The sequence below is a fragment of the Pavona decussata genome, unplaced genomic scaffold (assembly GCF_977016875.1).
Source record: "Pavona decussata unplaced genomic scaffold, jaPavDecu1.1 SCAFFOLD_198, whole genome shotgun sequence".
In the NCBI taxonomy this organism is placed as follows: Eukaryota; Metazoa; Cnidaria; class Anthozoa; order Scleractinia; family Agariciidae; genus Pavona; species Pavona decussata.
This window is the reverse complement of record NW_028145606.1, coordinates 762,591-785,000: the sequence shown is the minus strand read 5'-3', so window position 1 is coordinate 785,000 and position 22,410 is coordinate 762,591. Positions and strand designations below refer to the sequence as shown.

The 22,410-nt window shown below is 37.3% G+C and overlaps 2 protein-coding genes and 1 pseudogene across 4 annotated transcripts in view; 1 reads left to right on the top strand and 2 right to left on the bottom strand.

Annotated features, from left to right (window-relative positions):
* The window catches only part of LOC146461452 (pyroglutamylated RF-amide peptide receptor-like), an 11,838-nt gene extending 2,126 nt beyond the window's left edge, over positions 1-9,712 (bottom strand). The window contains exon 1 of one of the 3 annotated variants that reach the window (XM_085086862.1): positions 9,196-9,712. Coding sequence is in view for 1 of the 3 variants with exons in the window: in XM_085086860.1 (XP_084942986.1) it covers positions 2,230-2,269 (40 nt within the window). In the remaining 2 variants the exon portion in view is untranslated. Of the gene's footprint in view, positions 1-2,229; positions 2,339-2,829; positions 3,488-9,195 lie in introns of those variants that run through there. The other 2 variants (XM_085086861.1, XM_085086860.1) reach the window with 2 other exon arrangements.
* Positions 8,124-9,209, bottom strand: LOC146461453 (pyroglutamylated RF-amide peptide receptor-like). Its single transcript, XM_085086863.1, has one exon. The coding sequence runs from the start codon at positions 9,124-9,126 to the stop codon at positions 8,194-8,196; it is 933 nt and encodes a 310-aa protein (XP_084942989.1). The 5' UTR covers positions 9,127-9,209; the 3' UTR covers positions 8,124-8,193.
* Positions 9,713-18,472: 8,760 nt separating the features above from the next.
* Positions 18,473-19,525, top strand: LOC146461451 (pyroglutamylated RF-amide peptide receptor-like; annotated as a pseudogene).
* The last annotated feature ends 2,885 nt before the right edge of the window (positions 19,526-22,410 follow it).

Genomic DNA, 22,410 nt, shown 5'->3' with positions numbered 1-22,410 from the left:
TTTTGACGTTCGCCGTTGCTAAAACTCCCTCAAACCAGCGACACACCTGGCGATTTTATACGCCGATTGGGCGAATTTCACCAGCGAAAATCGTCAGCGATTTTCGCCACACTTGGCGATCTTTTTCGCCGATCGCATTGTTGTGGCAGTTTTAAAAAGACGTGATAAAATCGCCCACCCTGATGGGTTAGCTTTACTGGCGATTCACAGCAATGACCGTAGAAAATCTCGGGAACGGGCACACTTGGCTCGGCGAATTTAATCGCCGATATCTGACATGCCAGATATCGACGATTTTATGCGCCGATCGCAGCGATCGGCGAAAAACGTAATCGCTGCGCCGGGCACACCTGGCGATTTTCGCCGATCGCTGCGACCCTGGTACCAAAAGCCTGGTAAAACCAAGTGTGTCGCTGGCTTAAAACGTCCTATCGAGAAATTTCATTCCTAGTCGTGCAGTGACGGCAAAGAAACGTACCAAAAAGTGAAACGCAATTGCAGAGTTGTTGTTTTGGTTGTTAAGCCTATTGTTTTTTTTTGACGTTTTCGTTGCCGTTTCCTTCGCCTTTGCTAAAACTCCCGGCATTATGTTGCTAAGAGGAAGAGTATTAGTAAAACAAAAGCTTCAACAATTATTACTTCAATCGTGCCGATTGAAAGTTTGTTTTGTGGAAATTTCGGTGGGTATATATTCAGATTTAAGTTATTATTTTCTTTTTTAATGAAAATGCGTTGAGGATGAAATCAGACTTTTTGAATGCCTTTCACTGAAAACTGTACAGGGAAGCTATTGAAAAAAACGAAAGCTCTCGCTCTCTATTTATGCTAATCTCAGCAAATTTTAACATAAGTTTACGTTATAAGGATGCATTTTCAAAATGCCAGCCAAATGTTTACATGTTCCCTGATGTGTGTTTTACATTAACTTTTCAAATTAGAACTTTTCAAAGTTTTTTCATGTTTTAAGAAAACTTTTGTATAATTAGCACAGCTGTATTGATGTAGTGAGCGGAGTAGCGAGTTTTCTTCTCGGTAAAAACTGAAATATAGCGTGCTTGAAAAAGTCTTTCCCAAATGTGTTTAAAGTTGCACTGGCATCGCAGAGGTTATGGGTACGGTAACTGCGAGGATCTTTCTTCTATTTGATCGTTCATCCGCAGTTCAAAATATATGTTTAATATATTTACATTCATTTATTCATCCTTCACGGGTATATTACGAACTGACAATATGACTAGCTCCCAGTTGGCTTGATAGCTCAGTTGGTAGAGCACTGCACCAGCATCGCAAAGGTCATGGGTTAGAATCCCGTTCAAGCCTGATTTTTTTAGGCCTTCTTTTCGCCGCTACGCTTACGTTACGTAAATAACTGCGAGGGTCTTTCTTCTATTTAATCTGGCAACCGCAGTTCAAATAATAATATGTTTCAAATGTTCACAACCATCCAAATGTGTTTGTTAAAACAAATGATTTTACTGTAAGCGCGAGACACAAATGTCAACCTCCTTCAATTTGTTTATACTGCTGTGTTAGTTGATCACGTCCCAAAGCCAGAAGGTTCCTTTTAGAGCTTCAAAGCTCGTTATGCGAGGGAAATTCAGAGGGAATAAAGTATTCAAGCCATTTCTGCTAATGACACGACTGATCCTCCGACGACTGGCTTCGGTGAGTATTTTATGTTTCAACTGTGACAAGTGAACGAAGCTGTGCTGGCGGACAAGATACCGTTTTATGAAACATTTTTTGTTAGTAATTTCGGCTGTTTTCGCTCCAGTTGAAAGTTGAAGTTTGTTGTTCTTTTAAACTGTTATAAATTTTGCGTAAACTTGCCGTGGCCTTGTACCTTTTGTTTTACGCTTCTCTAATAATTTGCTACTTGTCAATTTCCATAAGGTTATGTTGTTGTTAGATTGTTAATTGTGAGTTCCAAATGCAACGAACGACGAAACAAAATATATTCTTTCCGCTATCTCCCATCATCATCAGTCGAGATCCGCGCAGCTTTTTTGGGAAGACAGACAACCTTCTAATTCCGTAAACGTTGTAACCGAAAAAGGCCACAATTTAATCGAGCATTTCGAGATTATTCGGATCAGACATAGGCAATTAGTACGTTTCACTTCGATACAACGTAGTCAAAGTTTCCTTTTTTCAATCTTCTACTTTCCATTTTATTTCCTGTTCTTGCATTAGCGCCCTCTGGTGTACCAACCATACAGCCACGCTCACCTACACTGACTTTCAGATTATGTTCCAGTAGAACCGTCATTAGTGTTTTCTTTGAGAAGGCTGCCCCCTTGACGAACGTTGTTAGACAGGGCACCGAAGGAGAGTTAAGCAGAACTGACTCGGGCACCGAAGGAGAGTTAAGCAGAACTGACTCGAAATGATGTCTCCTTTGTTCTTGGAGCGTTTTGTAGTCTTTTAAAGACAAATTATTTTGTAGGCTAAAACACGTTTGATCTCAGGTTCGTATGCATTGGCTGAAAATTTTGGTCGCAGAAAGTTTTAGCCAGAATACGGAAATTTATTCCCCGAATTTACCGTTGGTTTTCAAAAATATTGATTTGCAGCCTCCCGGAAAACAAAAAGCATTAGTTTTCTAGCGCTACGACATTTTGAGCTGTCACTTCGCCGAAAAAAATGAAGATTTCCTTGTGGCTGATTGATTTGTACCTTCGGGTGCCTCTGAAGATAACAAGTTTATTTCTTAATATTTCTCGGTATTAAAGTCGAAAATGCATGGCTAGCTGTTACGGCCACGATCGTTTACTTTTCAGCCGCCACAGAAAAGGATAATGTGTAAATAAAGAACGAGTAAACTTCTACTTGCCGTCTATTTGACGCGGTGCTGACAGTCGGAAAAACAGCGTCCCTCTTTGTGCCTCTATCCTTTATACTCATGCAACTGTGAGCTGTCAGAGTAGGGTAAAATAAGTTGCATCCAGAGCTTTACTTATCAACAAACTGACAGAAGCAATAGATATTGCCAGCCTACAGCTGGTAGATAAAAATTAAGAGATATAAACACAACACCACACTATATTAGCACTAATTTACCTGTGAAATATTAAGGCCCGTGCAATTAATTTTCACTTTTCAGTCTTCAGATAGACAGTCATATCCATCAACCTTAACGATACATCCTTTCCTTCGGGCAAAAAAAGATAATAACGCGTTTTACCTTTAAAATGCATAAACAAGGATTGGCATAAATAATTAAAACTAATAATTCGTTATAAGGAGTTCTTTGTTCACCCTCGCTGAGCGGTTATCACACAAGTAAATAGTAGAATGAAGCGTACAAATGTTATGGATATGGAAAACCCTCAACTCTGCCACCAAACGATCATCGTGCATTTCAAGGTATGATACTCTTAGCGGGCAGAATTTATTGCTGTGTCATTGATTAAAAGGTGTAAGAGTTGCGGCATAATTGTTTTCCACCAGCTGAACTGACAAATGAATGTTTTGCATTTAGTAGTTCACTCAACGGGACATTTTTGGAAATTGTCCAACAATAGGCCATTTGAACCTCATTTAGAATTGCTAGCCTTACGAAGCGACTTTGAGAATGTCTAAATCTCATTATGAAAGCGAGGCTAAGTGCAATTTTTTTTATTTTGAAAATTAGTTTTCATTCATTATGCAAACAAAACTAATTTTCATATAAAAAACTTTGCACTTAGTCTCGCGTTCTTAATGAGGTTCCCAACAACTCGGAATTTGCCTATTGTCAAGTGTTTCAACTTTTTCTCGCCAGGTATAACATAACGGGAATTACCAAGTGACATATATTTTAGCGGTACTGGATAAAAACATTGGGGACTTATTGTAATACAGTTGCTTGAAGTCAAGGAAATTGGAAGTAGAACAACTACGGTAGTGTAAAAGACATCTCCTGGGAAGTGCGAGAATCTTCCGGCGAGTCCTCGGTATCTAAGGCGACTTGTTGACACCTGGCCGAGGATATGGATACTACCGACTTCAGACCGGTCCGAGTCATTCGTGTCGGTTCAGCAACCAGAATGAGTGAAACCGGCAAAAGATGATTACTCAGATCGGCTTCTTGTAAACAGAAACAAGCATCTGCATGCAGACCGATCTAAGGTCGTACCGGTATCAACTTTGGAGGTACGATAAAGTCACTCAAATAATCCACTCGCATTTGTGGGAAATTCGGTCAATTGTTACTTATGCCCATGCAAAAAGTTATTGCATTCAAAACAAAGAATATGGAGTAAACGCCAGGCGTTGTTAACGCTTCTCATGTGATCGCAGGCATTGCAGAAGTTTTTCTTAGTAATACCACATGGAAATAGTCCACATAGAAAATTTGATGTCTGGATGAGTCCAGCGACCAGTTTATGTGCTCAAGATTCCCTTCACCAAACTGCTCAATGTTATTTTCAGCAAGAAAATCAATTCTTTCTTGTCACAGTCGTGTAGCCGATTGATACATTAACCCATGCTAATTATCTGTTTTTAAACCAGATTTCACAAAATAGGCCTCATCACGGTTTTGACGAGTAGGCAAACACGTCTGACATAACAGTGTTTGCATGGAAATCCGATGTCAAATAATTTTCGTAAAACATCGCTTCTGAAACATTCATGAATTGGAAACTTTTGGCATTAGGAAAAGGATTTTAAGAAAAAAATTGGAGGGATGAAGCTGTGCCAGAACTTTCCATAGATTTGTGTGTATAGCGAACCAGCCGTGAACTGCTACTAAAAATAGTTCGCGGGAAAAAAATACAGGGAAATGTATGGAAAGTTCAAAACACCACTGGACGCTTTCTGGCACAGCTACATCCCTCCAATTCTTTCCTTAAAATCCTTTTCCTAGTGCCAAAAGTTTCCAATTCATGAATGTTTCAGAAGTGATGTTTTATGAAAATTATTTGACATCGGATTTCCATACAAACACTGTTATTTCAGACGTGTTTGCCTACTCGTCAAAATGGCCTCGAAAACCAAGATGAGGCCTATTAACAAAATAAAGCCTAGAAAGATCAAAATGTATGTACTACAATTAAAGTAATTTGAAGGTGATAGCTCGTTTCATCCGAGACCGTAATGAAACCTCCCACGCAGTCCTTTTTTTGGGGACTCGGAGGTTACGGGTCACCTAAAAACGACTACGTGAGAGGTTACAACTGCATAAGACTGAACCGAGAACCCGGCGCACAGTTGAGGTTTGACCGCTTTGTCCTAGATAAATTCCGTTACGTTTATAATATTTAAACACAAATATGTAAACAGAAAATGAAATAAAGAAACAAATTTAAGAAAAGATAAACCTTTGGTGTAACATGTTCACCTGCTGGATCGCTTAACTGCTCATCGGAAATCATCATTCCTCGTAGAACTCACTATAACATCACCAACTCGCGCACTTTCGAAATTAATATAAGGCATGGCCTCATGAAGACAGTATATCATTCTTTGTTTGTTATGTTCCTAGTTTTCTTTGCAAAGAGTATTCTAATGGTTCGAAAGACAACTCACCTCTGTCGAGATGTATTCTGCTGACACCGGTTTCACAATGTATCCAACCACCAGGTAAAGTCAAAAGTGAATATATTAGTAATCATAATCAATAATTTATAAAGGCTGAGAGATTATTTAATAGCGTTATTATGAGGTAAGTACCTTTCATTTCGTTGTGTTGTTTTGTGTTTCTGATTGCCCCTCACAGGAGCAACAATTACTCTGAGAAAAAGTTACTTCTTACTCGCTAAAGGTCTTGCATTGAATGAGTGTCAACTGACTTCTTTGTTTTTCCACTCAAAAGTTATGTTAGCGGTTTAATTTCAAGGAAATATGTTCCACGAAACTGAAATTAGTATTCTTGTCAAATATGAAATCTCTCGGCGTTCAACGCCAGGATTAATGAGGTTCAAAAATTAAAAGTTTGTCAATTAAGAGGAAATTCTAAACTTAGTTACTATCCTCATTTATTCATCGGCTGGTTTTATTTTGTAACGATTTGAAATATAAATATGAATATAAAAAATTCATGAATTGGAAACTTTTGGTACTAGGAAAAGGATTTTAAGAAAAAAATTGGAGGGATGTAGCTGTGCCAGCCCAGAAAGCGTCCAGTCGTGTTTTGAAATTTCCATACATTTGTCTGTATAGCGAACCAGCCGTGAACTGCTACTAAATGTATGGAAATTTTAAAACACGACTGGACACTTTCTGGGCTGGCACAGCTACATCCCTCCAATTTTTTTCTTAAAATCCTTTTCCTAGTACCAAAAGTTTCCAATTCATGAATTTTTCAGAAGCGATGTTTTATGAAAATTATTTGACATCGGATTTCCGTACAAACTCTGTTATTTCAGACGTGGTTGCCTACTCGTCAAAATGGCGTCAAAAACCGTCATAAGGCCTATTAGTATTCATGTCAAATAGTGAAATCTCTCCCCGTTCAACACCAGGATTAATTAAGTTCAGGAATTAAAAGTTTGCAATTAAGAGGAAATTCTAAACTAAGTTAATATCCTCATTCATCCATCAGCTGGATTTTTTTTTAATGATTTGTGCTCTGTTGCAAAACAAATACAGATCAAATACAGATCGAAAATAGCTGAAATATTCAATAATTAAGAATCAAGATCCATGCGACACAGTTTCTTTGTTTACCTTACTAAAGGCCGGGAAGATGCAACAGCGACAATGATACAAGGACACTTATTAAAAACGATATGATAACTGAATGGACGGTGATTGTTGTGACTGCTTTAATTTAATCCTTCTTCTTACAGTTGCAGTTGCTTGTACACCGTATATTAAATCTAAATAAAATAAATTATATTTCAACATTAACTTAAAATACGCATTCCCCGCTTATTCTGTACTTTGATAAATGAAAAATTTTGCAGTTATGAGAGAAATAAATTTTGCAAATAAGTAACTATTCCACAAACGCAAATTTCGCAGTTTTAACGGCGAACGTTTTTGCTCTCTCTCAAGTCTATACACATCGGAAACACGAATTTTGCAGTTATCGACATAACATCAGCGGCGAAAGTCTTGCCTCTGTATATATATACTGAAAACGTAAATTTCGCAGTTATTAAAAAAAGGATTAATGGCGAAGTTTTCTTTCAGTATTATAGAATAGGTAACTGATATTTCGCAGTTATTAAAGTTTCTTTATCGGCGAAGTTTCCTTTTTGCGGAAAGAGTCACACCTTCATGACCACCTCAGTAATACTTCTTTATCAAGTCTTAGCCGTATCGTAAATTTGACCTTTTTTATGCCAACCAATTTTTTCAAGTTTTATTTTTATCCACTTCTTATAATTGTCGCCTTGTCAGTAAAAGTCTCTCTCTGTTATAAATCAATACCAGTATTTTGTGTGTTGAAAATTTGTTAATACAATACAATTATATGTTTTTAAGTAAACCGTATAAAATTCTTCCTATCTCCATACGACAAACTATCCAAAAAAAACGAAAAAAACCTGCGCTAGCCAAATGTTCAACGCTAATGACAGTAGGTTGAACGGTGCAAGTAATACATATGTATGGTATACACTCAAAAGACATGAACTAAACCACAAAAAATTAAGTATAATGATAATATACAATAGTATAAGAATATTCGCAAGCATATTTTCAGCCTAATATCAGCAGAATAAATAACATAAGAATATTCAGCCTGGGTCGAAAAAACAATATTCTTATTCTTATTCTTATTTTTATTTGACGCTAGAATTTCTTAGTTTTATTCTATTTTTAATTTTCGTAATTTTATTTTTCTTTTTAATAACGGATATTATCCGCATATATTTTTAATAAGAGTTATTCAGTCAAGCTTACAGAGTCCAATTATAATAGTCTAATTATTTTAGGCTGCTCAAATTTAAACACAAATTTTTTTCCAGAAACGAGATGCTGTCACAAGTTAAACATTTTCAGTCAAACACGTGTGTCTTGGGATTTTTACAGTGAATATTTGGTGGCTGATTTTCTTTATTGTTAATTATTTTTTAATGCGTCAAACCTTTCTAAGTCATTTTTTTGTGAGTTGGATATTTTAAAATTAGAACTTTTAAATTGTAAATCGCTTGGAATATGTTAATAAAGAGATTATTATTTTTTCAATTGTTATCATTATTATTATCGTTATTATTATTATTATTATTATTATTATTATTATTATTATTTATACTGAATCCTTTATCGTTGATCAGTGTTTCTAACAGGACCAGGAAGAACTCCGTTGCTTCTACATCTAAAGCAAAGTAGTTGTTTAAATTCCCGTCTAAATCGTTCGCTCTGGAAAGCGTAGATCATTGGGTTCACCGCTGAGTTAAACGTCATCATGGCATCGGAAACGATGTAAGGAACTTCCCCAACTTCAAATGACTCAAGGAAGCTGCTAAGGAGATATAAAATAAGCTGAGGGAACCAGCTGATGGCGTAAATTACACTTACTATCAATACCACCTTTGTGACCTTTTTGCGGGATTTACGCACTGCTATTTGAGTTGCTCCGTTTATTTGCTTGAACCACAAATCGAACACGACTTTTGAGTATAGGTATATCATGGTAATGGTGGGAATAATCCCAACCACAAGCAACCAAATGGACGAGTACACTTTGCCGTAAATTGCAGAAGGCCAATATTCTAAACATAAGTCATCTTCTTTGTCGTAAGAAAGGACGAAAAATAGAGGAAGGTTGAAGATGGTCGTGAAGATCCAACAACAGATGACAATAATCTTAACTTTGGAGCGCGAAAACTTGGAAGTTTGGTTGTAAGGGTTTGTTACTGCCTGATAACGTTCAAATGCGATGGGTATCAAGGTGAACACAGATGCAACACCTCCAATCCACGAAAGATTCCCTCCTGTAATGAATTTGCATAGAAAATCACCAGCGACACCCGTTGGATGCGTGAAGGCATATATAAAGATGTTGTGTGGACTGATAAAAACCAAAGTTATCATGTCAGCCACTGCCAAGTTAAGAAGAAGGAAGTTCATGGGTGTCTGCATGGAAATGTTGAAGATAATTACCATGGAGACCAGAGCATTTCCAAATAAACCAGCAGCAACTAGCAGTGTAAGGCAAGCAGTCAGACCGATGTCCGCGGAGGTCATCATCATGGAGTTTACGTCTGTTTGAGATTAAAAGACAATGCACATTCTTAAAATAAAGGGTAAAACTGTGTTTACACTAGCTCCGAAATAATTACAATAAACGTCTTTACGGGAGATGCGTTTCCCAATAACCATTTCATATTTGTAATGTTTACCAAAAATATCCGTTTTAGGTTGCTTTCAATTGACTGTATTCCGGAATAAGAATATGCGGAATAGCTGTTAGATTTCTCTTTTTAAGTAAACTTGGGACGACATTTCTTCAACAATTCGCTGAAAAATCATAATTTAAGAGTAATTTTGTACTCCAATAACTCCATAAACCTCTTACGAGGGATTTCTTGTCATCATTGTGTGTATTTCTATTCCGGTATAGGGTCAATCGAATTCGGACACACCCGTAAATGCATTGCGTACTTGCTGTTGCTACAATTTATTTGGTTTTTAGACAGAAAACATAAAATCTTAAAAGAGTGCAGCTTCTTATTAGTAGCCACTTGCTTTAACAAGCGGTGCCTCATATTGAAAAACGTGAATATCCGTCCGAGTACAGTCCAGGCTCTTCCTCCATCTTAAATCTTTTTGAGTTTCAGTGAACACGTTACGATCCTGAAATTTAAATAGGGAAATTGAGCAACGACGACGGCAACGGTAGCGTGAACGTCACTATTAAAATGAAATCGCGTTTTATTGAAACTTCCTCCTGATTATTCCAATCCGCTTTAAATGTCAAATGTAGGTAGAATTTCCAAAGGATCTAGAAAGAAGCAGACTAGCAACAATTTTTATAAGAATAACGACACATTTAAGTTTACAAAACATGTTTCGGTCGTACAACGACCACCTTCAGTTGAAAGTAGAAGTAATTTGAAGTTACATTTGAATTTATAATGTAATGCTAAACAAAGATAAATAATAAACGTGCAATAAATTAGGAATCTAACAAAATAGCCAAAGGTAACAAAGGAAGTATACAATAGAGTTGGAATGAATTCTTAGAGACCGCACCCAAGTTAAGATAGAGAATGAAAAATTCGTTGTCGTGTGTTTACGTCCTCAATAAAACGTCCCATCAGGAAATTTCACGTCCTAGTCGTGCAGTGACGGCAAAGAAATGTACCAAAAAGTGTAACGCACTTGCAGAGTTGTTGTTTTGGTTGTAAAACCTATCGTCTTTTTGACGTTCTCGTTGCCGTCGCCGTCGCCGTTGCTAAAATTCCCTGCCTTATGTTGCTAAGCGGAGAATTACTAGTAGACAGAAGCTTCTAATTCCGTAAACGTTATATTCTAAGTAATCGAAAAAAGCCACAGTTTAATCGAGAGTTTCGAGATTATTTGGATCAGGCAGATAGGCAATCAGTACGTTTCACTTCGATAAAACGTAGTCGAAGTTTCCCTTTTTCAATTTTCTACTTTCCATATTATTTCCTGTTCTTGCATTAGCGCCCTCTAGTGTACCAACCATACAGCCACACTCACCTACTCTGACCACTGTTTTCAGATCAGTTGTGTTCTAGTAGAACCGTCATAAGTGTTTTCTTTGAGAAGATCGCCTCCTTGTCGAGCGTTGTTAGACAGGACACCGAAGGAGAGTTAATAAAACAGACTGACTTGAAATGTTGTCTCCTGTGTCCCCAGAGTGCTTTGTAGTCTTTTAAAAACACGTTTGATCAGTGTTCGTATGCTTTGGCTGAAAATATGAGTCGCGGAAAGTTTTAGCCATAAAACGGAAATTTATTTCCCGAAATAACTAGATGGTGTTGGTTTTCAAAAATATTGATTTGCGGCCTCCGAAAAGGAAAAAGCATTAGTTTTCTAGCGCTACGAAATTTTGAGCTGTCACTTCGCCGAAGAAAAATGAAGATTTTCTTGACGACCAAATCCGAATTTCCGGGGCTGATTAAAAGAACATCCGAACGTGACTGATTAAATTGTACATTCGGGTGCCTCTGAAAGGAACAAGTATATTTCTTAATATTTCTCGGTATTCTAGTCGAAAATGCATGGCTAGCTTTTACCACGATCGTTTTTTTTTTTCAGCTGCCACAGAAAAGGAGATGTAAATAGAGAACGAATAATCTTCAATCTTACCTGCCGTTTATTTGACGCGGTGCCGTGACAGTCGGAAAAACAGCGTCCCTCTTTGTGCCTCTATCCTTTATACTCAACTGTCGAGCTGTAAGAGTAAGGTAGATCCAGGACTTTACTTATAAACAAACTGACAGAAATAATAAATATCTCCAGCCTAGAGCTAGTTGATAAAAATTAAGGGATATGAGCACAACAACATTTTATATTAGCCCTAATATATTATCGCATTAACATATTAGCACTATATTATCTGTGAAATATTTAGGCCTGTGCAATTAATTTTCACTTTTCAGTCTTCAGATAGTCATATCCATTACGTCCTTTCCTTCGGGCAAAAACGATAATATTGCGTTTTACCTTCAAAATGCATCAACGAGGATTGACATAAATAATTAAAACTAATAATTATAAGGAAACCTCTGCTAGCAGGGAACTGACTCGCTCGCAAGTGGAACCAAACAAAACATTCAACTGATTCTTAACGTACAAAGCTGGACAAGATAATTGTCATGCGCTTTAATTGTTAATTATGCCCATGCAAAAAGTTATTATGGAGTGAACGCCAGACGTTGTTAACGCTTCTCATGTAATCACATACAGGCATATGCATTGCATAATTTTTCCTAAGTAACGCTGCACGAAAAAACGGATTTACTCATCTTAGCAACTGGAGCAAATCTGCAGCAAATTTTTTTTTTTTTTTTTTTTATAAACTTCGCCAGAGGAGAAAAAAAACAAAATGAAAAACCTCTGACAGGAGAGAACTCACAGAACGATATGTTCCAATAACGAGACCCCTTATTAGACCCCAAATTTAGGGACATAAATTTTGACACAAATTTGCCTTCGATTCAAATCATACGAAAGTAAACAAATTTGCTTCTGCTCAATTTGTGTGCAAATGTGGCTTAAATCTTCTACAGTGTCAGTTAGTGTTGAGTGAAAACTGTAAATGTGGTGGAAATGTGAAGTTTGATTTCTGTGTGCAAATGTGACTGAAGTGAAGCATATATAATGTTTTACCTCATTTGCCCACCCTGTAAATCCAATTTCCTTGGAGCAAATGTGTGATCTTACTAATATTAATCAGCTTTTCTTCGCTTGTAAATGTCGTGCAAACGTGAGATTTGATTTGTGTACAAATATGACCAAAGTCGAGCAAACATGATATTTTATCTCATTTCCTCACCACGTAAATCCATTTTTCTTTGAGCAAATGTGTGTAAATATTTACCGTAGAGGTAAAGTTGTCTTGAATGTGTACTTCCTCCTGCACATTTGCAACTATGTGTGAATATTGCGTAAATGTGGTTTTTACCACGTTTGCTTTGCTTGTAATGTCTTGTAAACACGATGTTTGATTTATGTGCAAATGTGACCAAAATCGAGCAAACATACTGTTTTACCGCATATTTGCTAAATTTCTGTTTTGTTGGAGCAAACGTGTGTCTTATTTTCCCATTTACTGTAATAGTGAAGTTGTTTCAAATGTGTACATCTTTCTCACATTTGCAACGGTGTATAAATATCGTGTAAATGCAGTATTTACCATCTTTGCCTAAAAGACAAATCTCGTTTAAACATGAAGTTTGGTTTTGAGCAAATATGACCAAATTTGATCAAATATGCTACGTTCTTCACATTTCCTACCGTTTTGCTACTATTGTAAAATCCGTTTTGGGTGCAGTGTAATACCACATAGAAAATTTAATGTCTGGATGAGTCCAGCAACCAGTTTTTGTGTGCTCAAGATTCCCTCTGAACCAAACTGTTATTTTCATAAAGGAAAGCCGTTTTCTCTTGTCACAGTCGTGTGGCAGATGGATACAATAACCTATGCTTGACTTCAATTTCTCTTCTCTATTTTTCAACAAGTTTTCACAACATTAACAAAATAAAGCCTAGAATGTACTACACTCAAAGTAATCAAGGTGATAGCTCGTTGTCATCCGAGACCGTAATGAAACGTCAACTGCACCGTTAATTAAAGGCTAAATCGAGGGTCTGATATATTATAAGTTTATGGCTATTTTTTTTAGATTAGTAGAATGCATTTGTTGCAAAATTCGCCGTTATCTAAACTCCGCAGTAAAATTATGCAAATAAAAAATGAACTCGCGGCTCGCGGCCTCACCACTCGTTAGATCCATCTCGCGCCACAGAACTTAGGAGAAAGAGACCGCTCGCGGTCTAAATTTATAATATAAAAAAGCGTCTATAAGCAGACGTGACAGCACATTATACTAATATAAGAATAAACAAAAAATTATCGACTTTGATTGTCTCCGAACCGGGAATAATTCAATGAAATCATCACAAGAAACATCTATGGCTGCCACTAGACCGTTAAAATTTGTCAAATTGCTGTCTTTAGTGATAGTTTTAGGAAAAGGAAGGAAAGTTTGAATGCCCAGTTTCAGTGCGACTGTAAGTCGATCTAAGTCTTACGTTCGGGAGATGTTTACTCGATCGTGACCAGAGACAAATGAGCCATTTCCATTTTTTTACCCAACACGCTTTGTGTGTGGTGACGCTGGTGCTAATATATTAATGCACTAATATATTAGTGCTAATATAGTGTGTTGTTGTGCTTATATCCCTTAATTTTTATCAACTAGCTGTAGGCTGGCGATATTTATTGCTTCTGTCAGTTTGTTGATAAGTAAATGCCTGGATGTAACTGATTCTGCCTTACTCTGACAGCTCGACAGTTGAGTATAAAGGATAGAGGAACAAAGAGGGACGTTTTTTTCCGACTGTCACACAGGCGTGTCAAATAGGCGGCAAGTAAGATTGAAGTTTATTCGTTCTCTATTCACATATCCTTTTCTATGGCAGCTGAAAAGACTGAAAAGAAAACGACCGTGGTAACAGCTAGCCATTACTTTTACGACTTGAATACCGAGAAATATCATGATTAAGAAATATACTTGTTCCCTTTAGAGGCACCCGAAGGTACAAATCAATCAGTCATATTCGGATGGTCTTCAGTTTAATCAGCCCCGGAAATTCGGAGAAAGGTCTTAACAGCTCAAAATTTCGTAGCGCTAGAAAACTAATGCTTTTTCCTTTTCGGAGGCTGCAAATCAATATTTTTGAAAACCAACAGCATCTAGTTAATTCGGGAAACAAATTTACGTTTTCTGGCTAAAACTTTCCGCGACTCATATTTTCAGCCAAAGCACACGAACACTGATCAAACGTGTTTAACGTGTTTTAAAAAGACTACAGAGCACTCTGAGAACACAGGACACAACATTTCAAGTCAGTCCTGCTTACCTCTCCTTCGGTGCCCTGTATCAAAACGCTCGTCAAGGTGGCGGCCTTCTCAAAGGAAACACTAATGACGGTTCTATTGAAACATAATCTGAAAACACTGGTCAGTGTAGGTGAGTGTGGCTGTATGGTTGGTACCGTATCAAACTTTGTGTTGACTTTTTGGGTTGACAATAGGACACATTTTCGCTCTTTTTATGGTCTTTTTTATTGTTTAAGGTAAAGAGCGTTTATTGTTCATAAGAAAAAGGTTGCGATTACGGAAGCGTAGCCTGATCACCGACCGCGAATGTCAAATATCTTCCGGTTAGCGACTGTAGTGTTACAATGCCTCCTTTGGGGTAGTGGGGTGTGAAATTATTTCTAGAGGCAGAAATAATCTAACGGGAGAGGACTGGGGAATTTTTGATATGAAGAGTACGTTCACTCGTGCAAATGTCTCAAGACTTCCAACAGTTTTCGCTCAGGCATTTTTACGCATGCAAACTAACCAAGTGTTTGCAAAATTGTCAGCTTTAAATTTTGAGAGTCAATCAATTTTAAGCGGAGTTAATTACAGAATAAGGCTCAAAATCGGCAAAGTTCCATACATTAACTATAATTTTAGCGGTATTTGCCCCATCCCTAACCAAGTTGGCTTCACAATAAGTGAAAACGTCAGTTTAGGGTGTTATCTAAAGCTATGATCGTTGCGAATTGAAGAAATACTTCTACGATCTCTAGGGTCACGCGATATGATTTTCATAATCAACAGTTTCAACTTCAAGTCAGGCAAAACAGTACCACCATGATAAAATCACGGCTCCGAGGTTTCTATTTTGAAGCTCAAACCAACGTTTAGGGTATTATCAAATCAAGAATATCGAGAAAAAAGGTCAGTAGGTCTTGTGCAAGTTAAAAGGAAAACACCCTTAACGATCTTAAAAATTTTAACCATCTTCTACCATGTTACAAACAACACCCAAGGCACAATACAAATAAACTGATTCATTAAATCTTCAAAGTTTTGGGATTACTTTTACACTCTTCAGAGATATACAAGTCGCCTCGTTAAGAAATTGAAACTGGGAAACGTTTGAGAAGTTTCCTTTCATTGACCATTCTTATGGTCATCTAAAAAGTGAGTGATGGTCAGTCAAACCCAATCCTATAGCACAAAAGATAACATAGACCTTAATCCTTCCATTTACCGAAACTAACGCACAACTTTCCTTTTCAAGACAGATATAATTATTCTTTCCAAAAGTTCGACTTGGACACGCGGAACTGCTCGTTTCAGCTCGTTTAAGCAAACATTAAACGCGGCACACATGAAAACCTTCAAAGGAACTAGGATTTCCGGGAAATACCTCTAAAACAATGGCAACGGGATATTTCTAAATTCAATAATATACTTCTAAAACAATGCTACGCATACCTCGTTCTTTAAGCGTGATGCCGAGCCTCGCCTATAACCCGTAACTTGCGTGTGGCAAACGACAAAGAGAATGTGTTTATAAATACCTCTTGCTTTAACAGTGAAACACCGTAGCCAAGTAGCTAGGTAGCCGCTTATTCACTTAGCCACGTAGCCACGTAATCAAAGAAGCGAATAACTTTACTGACAGACAAGTAATTTGAAATATCATTTCATTCACATGTTCAATTGACGAGTTCGCTCACAGAGCGCTTTCATCTCCTTGGTGATTTTTTTTTTTTACAGCAAATGGATCAGTTCAGAAACGACTGTTAGTAAACATTGAAATGGGAAGAAACGAACAACTTAAAGTCGGTATGTTCATTTAAGAAGGTTGTTTTCAATTTTGATCGAATTTAATTTAATAGTGTTTGAACTTTTTGACAGTCAATGAATATTTTTAGCTGAGTCGAATAGGCCTTATCACGGTCTTCGACGCCATTTTGACGAGTAGGCAAACAGGCTTGAAATTATGGCGCGTTTTTAGTGTCAAAATTCAAACTATCAATTCAAAGATTCAATTCTTCAATTCAAACATTCAATTCTTCAACTCAAACATTCAATTCTTCAACTCAAATATTCAATCCTTCAATTCAAACATTCGATCCTTCAACTCAAACATTCGATCCTTCAACTCAAACATTCAGTCCTTCAACTCAAACATTCAGTCCTTCAACTCAAACATTCGATCCTTCTATTCAAATCTGCAATCCTTCAACTCAAACATTCAGTCCTTCAACTCAAACATTCGATCCTTCAACTCAAATATTCGATCCTTCAACTCAAACATTCAGTCCTTCAACTCAAACATTCAGTCCTTCAACTCAAACATTCAGTCCTTCAACTCAAACATTCGATCCTTCAACTCAAATATTCAATCCTTCAACTCAAACATTCGATACTTCAACTCAAACATTCAGTCCTTCAACTCAAACATTCAGTCCTTCAACTCAAACATTCGATCCTTCTATTCAAATCTGCAATTGTTCGGTTCAAACTTTCGATCCTTCAAATCAAATATGAAACTGTTTGTTTCAAACATTCGATCCTTCAATCCAAACACCCTTTTTTCAATCCAAAAATGTCATTCTTTAATTCAAACATTAGATCTTTCAAAGCAAACATTCCATCCTTCGATTCACATAGGCACTTCTAAATTAAAAAATGCAGTCCTTCAGCTCAATCACTCGATCGTTACATCAAACATTCAAACTGCAAATTTAAACGTTTAATTTCGAGCTCAAAAATTTTAAAACTCCCGTTAATACAGTTTGCCCTTCAATCCCAAGGTTTTAAAACCTGAATTCTTTGATTCAAACTGGCAGTCTCTCAATGGAATCGTTCAGCATTTCGATTGAAATGTTTACATCAAGTCACTGACGTCACGTGATCGCTCCAGCATACTTTGCGAAGCGACAAAGTTGCTGCGCAAACGTCGGCCATTTTCTCGTCGAGTCGAGTAGCTATGTCGTTGGAGAGGTGCAGGGAATTGCTTAATGAAGTTACGAAACTGTATGAAAGAAAACAGGGATCTGTGTTTGTATGAAAATCCGATGTCAAAATTCAAAACACCACTAGACGCTTTCTGGCACAGCTACATCCCTCCAATTTTTTTCTTAAAATCCTTTTCCTAGTGGCAAAGGTTTCCTATTCATGAATTTTTCAGAAGCGATGTTTACATGTGTACATTTCTTTGCCGTCACTGCACCACTAGGACGTGAAATTTCCTGATGGGACGTTTTATTGAGGACGTAAACACACGACAACGAATTTTTCATTCTCTTTCTAAACTTGGGTACGGTCTCTAAGGATTCAACTCCAGGAAATTTTACCTACGTTTGACATTTAAAGCGAATTGGAATAATCGGGAGGATGTTTCACAAAAAACGGATTCATTTTAATAGTGACGTTCACGATACCGTTGCCGTCGTCGTTGCTCAATTTCCCTATTCAAAAAGATTTATGATGGAGGGAGAGAAATGGACTGTACTCGGGCGGATATTCACATTTTTCAATATGACGCACCACTTGTAAGCAAGAGGCTAATAATGAGAAGCTGCACTCTTTTAAAGTTTTGTTGTCTGTTAAAAAACCAAATAAATTGTAGCACCAGCAAGTACGCAATGCATTTACGGGTGTGTTCGAATTCGATGGACCCTATTCCGGAATTGAAATGCATACAATGATGATAAGAAATCGCTCGTAAGGGGTTTATGGGGTTACTGGAGTACAAAATTGCTCTTAAATTATGATTTGTCAGCGAAAGTTTGCAGAAATGTCTTCCCAAATTTACTTAAAAAGAGAAATCTAACAGCTATTCCGCATATTCTTATTCCGGAATACAGTCAATTGAAAGCAACCTAAAACGGATATTTTTGGTAAACATTACAAATATGAAATGGTTATGGAGAAAAGTATCTCCCGTAAAGACGCTTACTGTAATTATTTCGAGCTAGTGTAAACACAGTTTTACCCTTTATTTTAAGAATATACATTGTCTTTTAATCTCAAACAGACGTAAAGTCCATGATGATAACCTCCATGGACATCGGTCTGACTGCTTGCTTTACACTGCTAGTTGCTGCTGGTTTATTTGGAAATGCTCTGGTCTCCATGGTGATTAATGTTCAACATTCTCATGCAGACACCCATGAACTTCCTTCTTCTTAACTTGGCAGTGGCTGACATGATAACTTTGGTTTTTATCTGAGTCCACGGTTCATCTTTATATATGCCTTCACTCATCCAACGGGTGTAGCTGGTGATTTCCTACGCAAATTCGTTACAGGAGGGAATCTTTCGTGGATTGGAGGTGTTGCATCTGTGTTCTCCTTGATACCCATTTCATTTGAACGCTATCAGGCAGTAACAAACCCTTACGACCAAACTTCCAAGTTTTCGCGCTCCAAAGTTAAGAGTATTATCATCTGTTGTTGGATCTTCACGACCATCTTCAACCTTCCTCTATTTTTCGTCCTTTCTTACGACAAAGAAGATGACTTATGTTTAGAATCTTGGCCCTCTGCAATTTACGGCAAAGTGAACTCGTCCATTTGGTTGCTTGTGGTTGGGATTATTCCCACCAATACTATGATATACCTATACTCAAAAGTCGTGTTCGATTTGTGGTTCAAGCAAATAAACGGGGCAACTCAAATAGTAGTTCGTAAATCCCGCAAAAAGGTCACAAAGGTGGTATTGATAGTAAGTGTAATTTACGCCATCAGCTGGTTCCCACAACTAACTTTATATCTCCTTAGCAACTTCCTTGAGTCATTTGAATTTGGGGGAGTTCCTTACATCGCTTTCGTTGTCATGGTGGCGTTTAATTTAGCAGTGAACCCAATGATCTACGCTTTCCAGAGCGAACGATTTAGACGTGAATTTAAACAACTACTTTGCTTCAGATCTAGAAGGAACAGAGTTCTTCCTGGTCCTGTTAGAAACACTGATCAACGAAAAATGTTTTCAACCTTCTCTCGCGATATCAGTTTGATATGTTGTCCATTTCCAATGGGTTTCTTTTACCAACCTTACCAACCAGTCAGCTTTCGCACAAAGTTGAATGTCAAGACTGCCTAGGTTATGCTGCGACCTCAATATGCGCCCACGCCTTTGCAGCTAGTGTGAAGAAAGGTAACCTTGATGTGTACCTCAAGTGGCTGGTGGCTAACAACAAAAAGTCTGGCGGAATAAATTACAGCAAGGCCATCACCTACGGAATACCAGCTGGGAGAGGAAGGAAGGGAGGGAGACCTCCACGAAGTAGACGTGATAAACAGACCATCAGTGCAGTTATTCTGCGAATTGCGACCCCTCGAGCGGCAATAATTGCCGCTCGAGGGGTCGCAATTCGCGGGATAACTGCACTGGTGGCCTGTTTATTTGAGTCAAATGACCCCTATGGTACCGCCGAACGACCGCGTCCTGGCATCTTCCATGTCCGGCTTGCCTGCTATTCCCTCCCTAAGAACAATGTATATTAGCGTTTTCCTCTCCGTTCTCGTCGTATACTAGAAACGTTTTAGTTTTACACTTCCGTTTTGTTCCAGTTATCAAGAGTAAAACATTTCTAAGCATTTTTCATGTAGAGTAAATGCGTTAAAATGCTTTGAAATGAATAAATAGAGAGAGTGCTAAAAAAATAAAAACCTCGCAAGTACACCAAATTATTAATAATGCTGTTTCATAAAATAAAAAGAAGGCAAACAAATTTGCTGTCTAGATTTGTAATGTTTACTGCATATAACTTTTACTGCTTATATCTTTTTGTTTATGAACTGTTAAATTATATTACAGTTCACTAAAATTGTTTTTCGCTATAGACTCTGGTATTGTCCTGTATTCTAGGAAAGGCTCGGATATTATAAACAGTATTTTCTTAGATTGGTTTTTGCAACAATTAAACAGAGTTCTCGACTCGTCTTGAAGAGATGGAAGAAACCACCAGAGTAGACCGAGCTCGCAAATGAAGTGCCTCGAGAAATTTCAGTCTCTTTCTGGTAGACAATTGCAAAAAGATGGAGGTAGTGCAATGCAATTACTCTCAGAAGCATTAGAGTTGACTGAAAAATACCGTTTAGTATCATAACAGATCCAGAGTTCTTGCAAACAACAAGGCACTAGATGCGTTTGTCAAAACACCGAGGAAAGATGGTGAAATTGCTTGCGCAGTAAACAAAGAAACACTCACCGGAGAAAATTCGTTGAAAAGCTTTTCCAGTCTGTTCATCTCTGCCCAGCTGACACAACAAATCCTTTGCAACTTCAAAATACTGTTTGGTTTCAGCTTTTGAGGCTATAACTTTGTGGAAATTTTTACCGGAACGATTGGCACACTAGACGAGTACTCAATTTTGATGCAAGTCAGGTAAGAAGTTCGGTCAACACTCTCGATTTCATTCAAACTTGAACAAAGCTGCCACTTTCATTCAAGCACGTCCGCGCGCGGTCAAACTAAATGTTACAAGTTTCTTTTTTAACAAGAAAAATCGCCTCCAACTTTTTTGCTATCAATGTGTTGAATAATAAAACAATTATCCTGCTCAATCTTGCGGAATTCCGGGATATTCCGCGCGATTTCGCAGGATGATTGTTAAATAACGGTCTTCTTTGAAGAAAAAGGCCTACTGTAGCGGTGATAATAATGAGATCGTATCGCCTTTCTCAAGCTTATCAGCGAAACTCCCACAGCAGTTTGGACACCAGATTTGTTTAAACGTTTACCATTAAAAGTTCTTACAAGGTGAAAAGTTTGTAACATAAGGCAAGAGGCATGAGATTTGGCAGAAGTGCCATTTTTCCTTATCTGTAAAGAAACCTTTTTTTTTTAATCGCATAATTGCACATGTTGCCACAAAATTTTCTGTTAGTGTGGTTGCGAATGACGTAGTTGAATTCGTAGCGTCATTTTGCTACAGCCAGTTTGTAAATCTTAATCTTAAGTATATTTAATTTGTAAACGCAATAACAAATCTTGCGGTTCTAAAAAACTAACAAACACTATCATATCAAGGAAACTTATCGGCCGAGAAAGAACTGTTAATTAATCAAACAACCACATGACGACGAGGAGGAAAAGGAGGAAGAATTTACTCTCCTCAAGTAAACCGAGACATTTCCCGCTCTTTTTAGTCGTAAATGTTGGTAATAAGAACCATAACAACATAGCTTTTTACTTCCTTCAACCAAAAAACAGTCCTAATTATATGTCGTAGATGTTTGCAATGAAGATCGAGCAGATATAACTTATAAGGTTCCTTTTTACAAGTGCATCATGAATAAGTGCATGTAATGGTTTTACTGATAATCCGAGTGGTAGGATCATGTTTAATAAAGCCAAACAGTTTGTTAATTACAGTTCACATGAAATCCCACTCTAGATGAATAAATTAATCAATCGATCTGATAGTCAAATCAATCGACCTGTAGTTTTTCAAGGTTTGTAGAGTAAAATCTCCGTTTTCGTTCCTTTGAAATTTACTGGCTAGGTATACATCACTCGTAAACTGAATTTGAAGTATACGTATGTAAAAAGCTTTGTACATCTTGACGATCTAGAAAGTTTATCATTACTTTCAGATTAAACCCTGCAATGGTGTTTACTTAAATTGATTAACCAAGATACTTGCTTTTAACTTTTCTATTCTTCACCATGGTCAACCTCAAACAGTTGGTGCGCTGAATCCGCAAACACATTTATAATTATTTATGAACTGGGGTATCACTTTCAATCAATTAAGCGAGCTGTTAAATTACAATAAATGGTATCTTTCAAATCTTTCTGTGACCAGTTTCTTACTGAAAAAATAAGGAAGAAACTCTTTACCCTTGCATTTTCCGAGTAGCTCAGTTAAGTCTAGTTGATTTTGTGCCTTTAGATAGTGGGATATTCGAAGATTTTCATTTACTATTATTTATTTAGATGGCTTTTCGCTCTTTGCGTGTCTGTGAGGAAAAGTATTTCT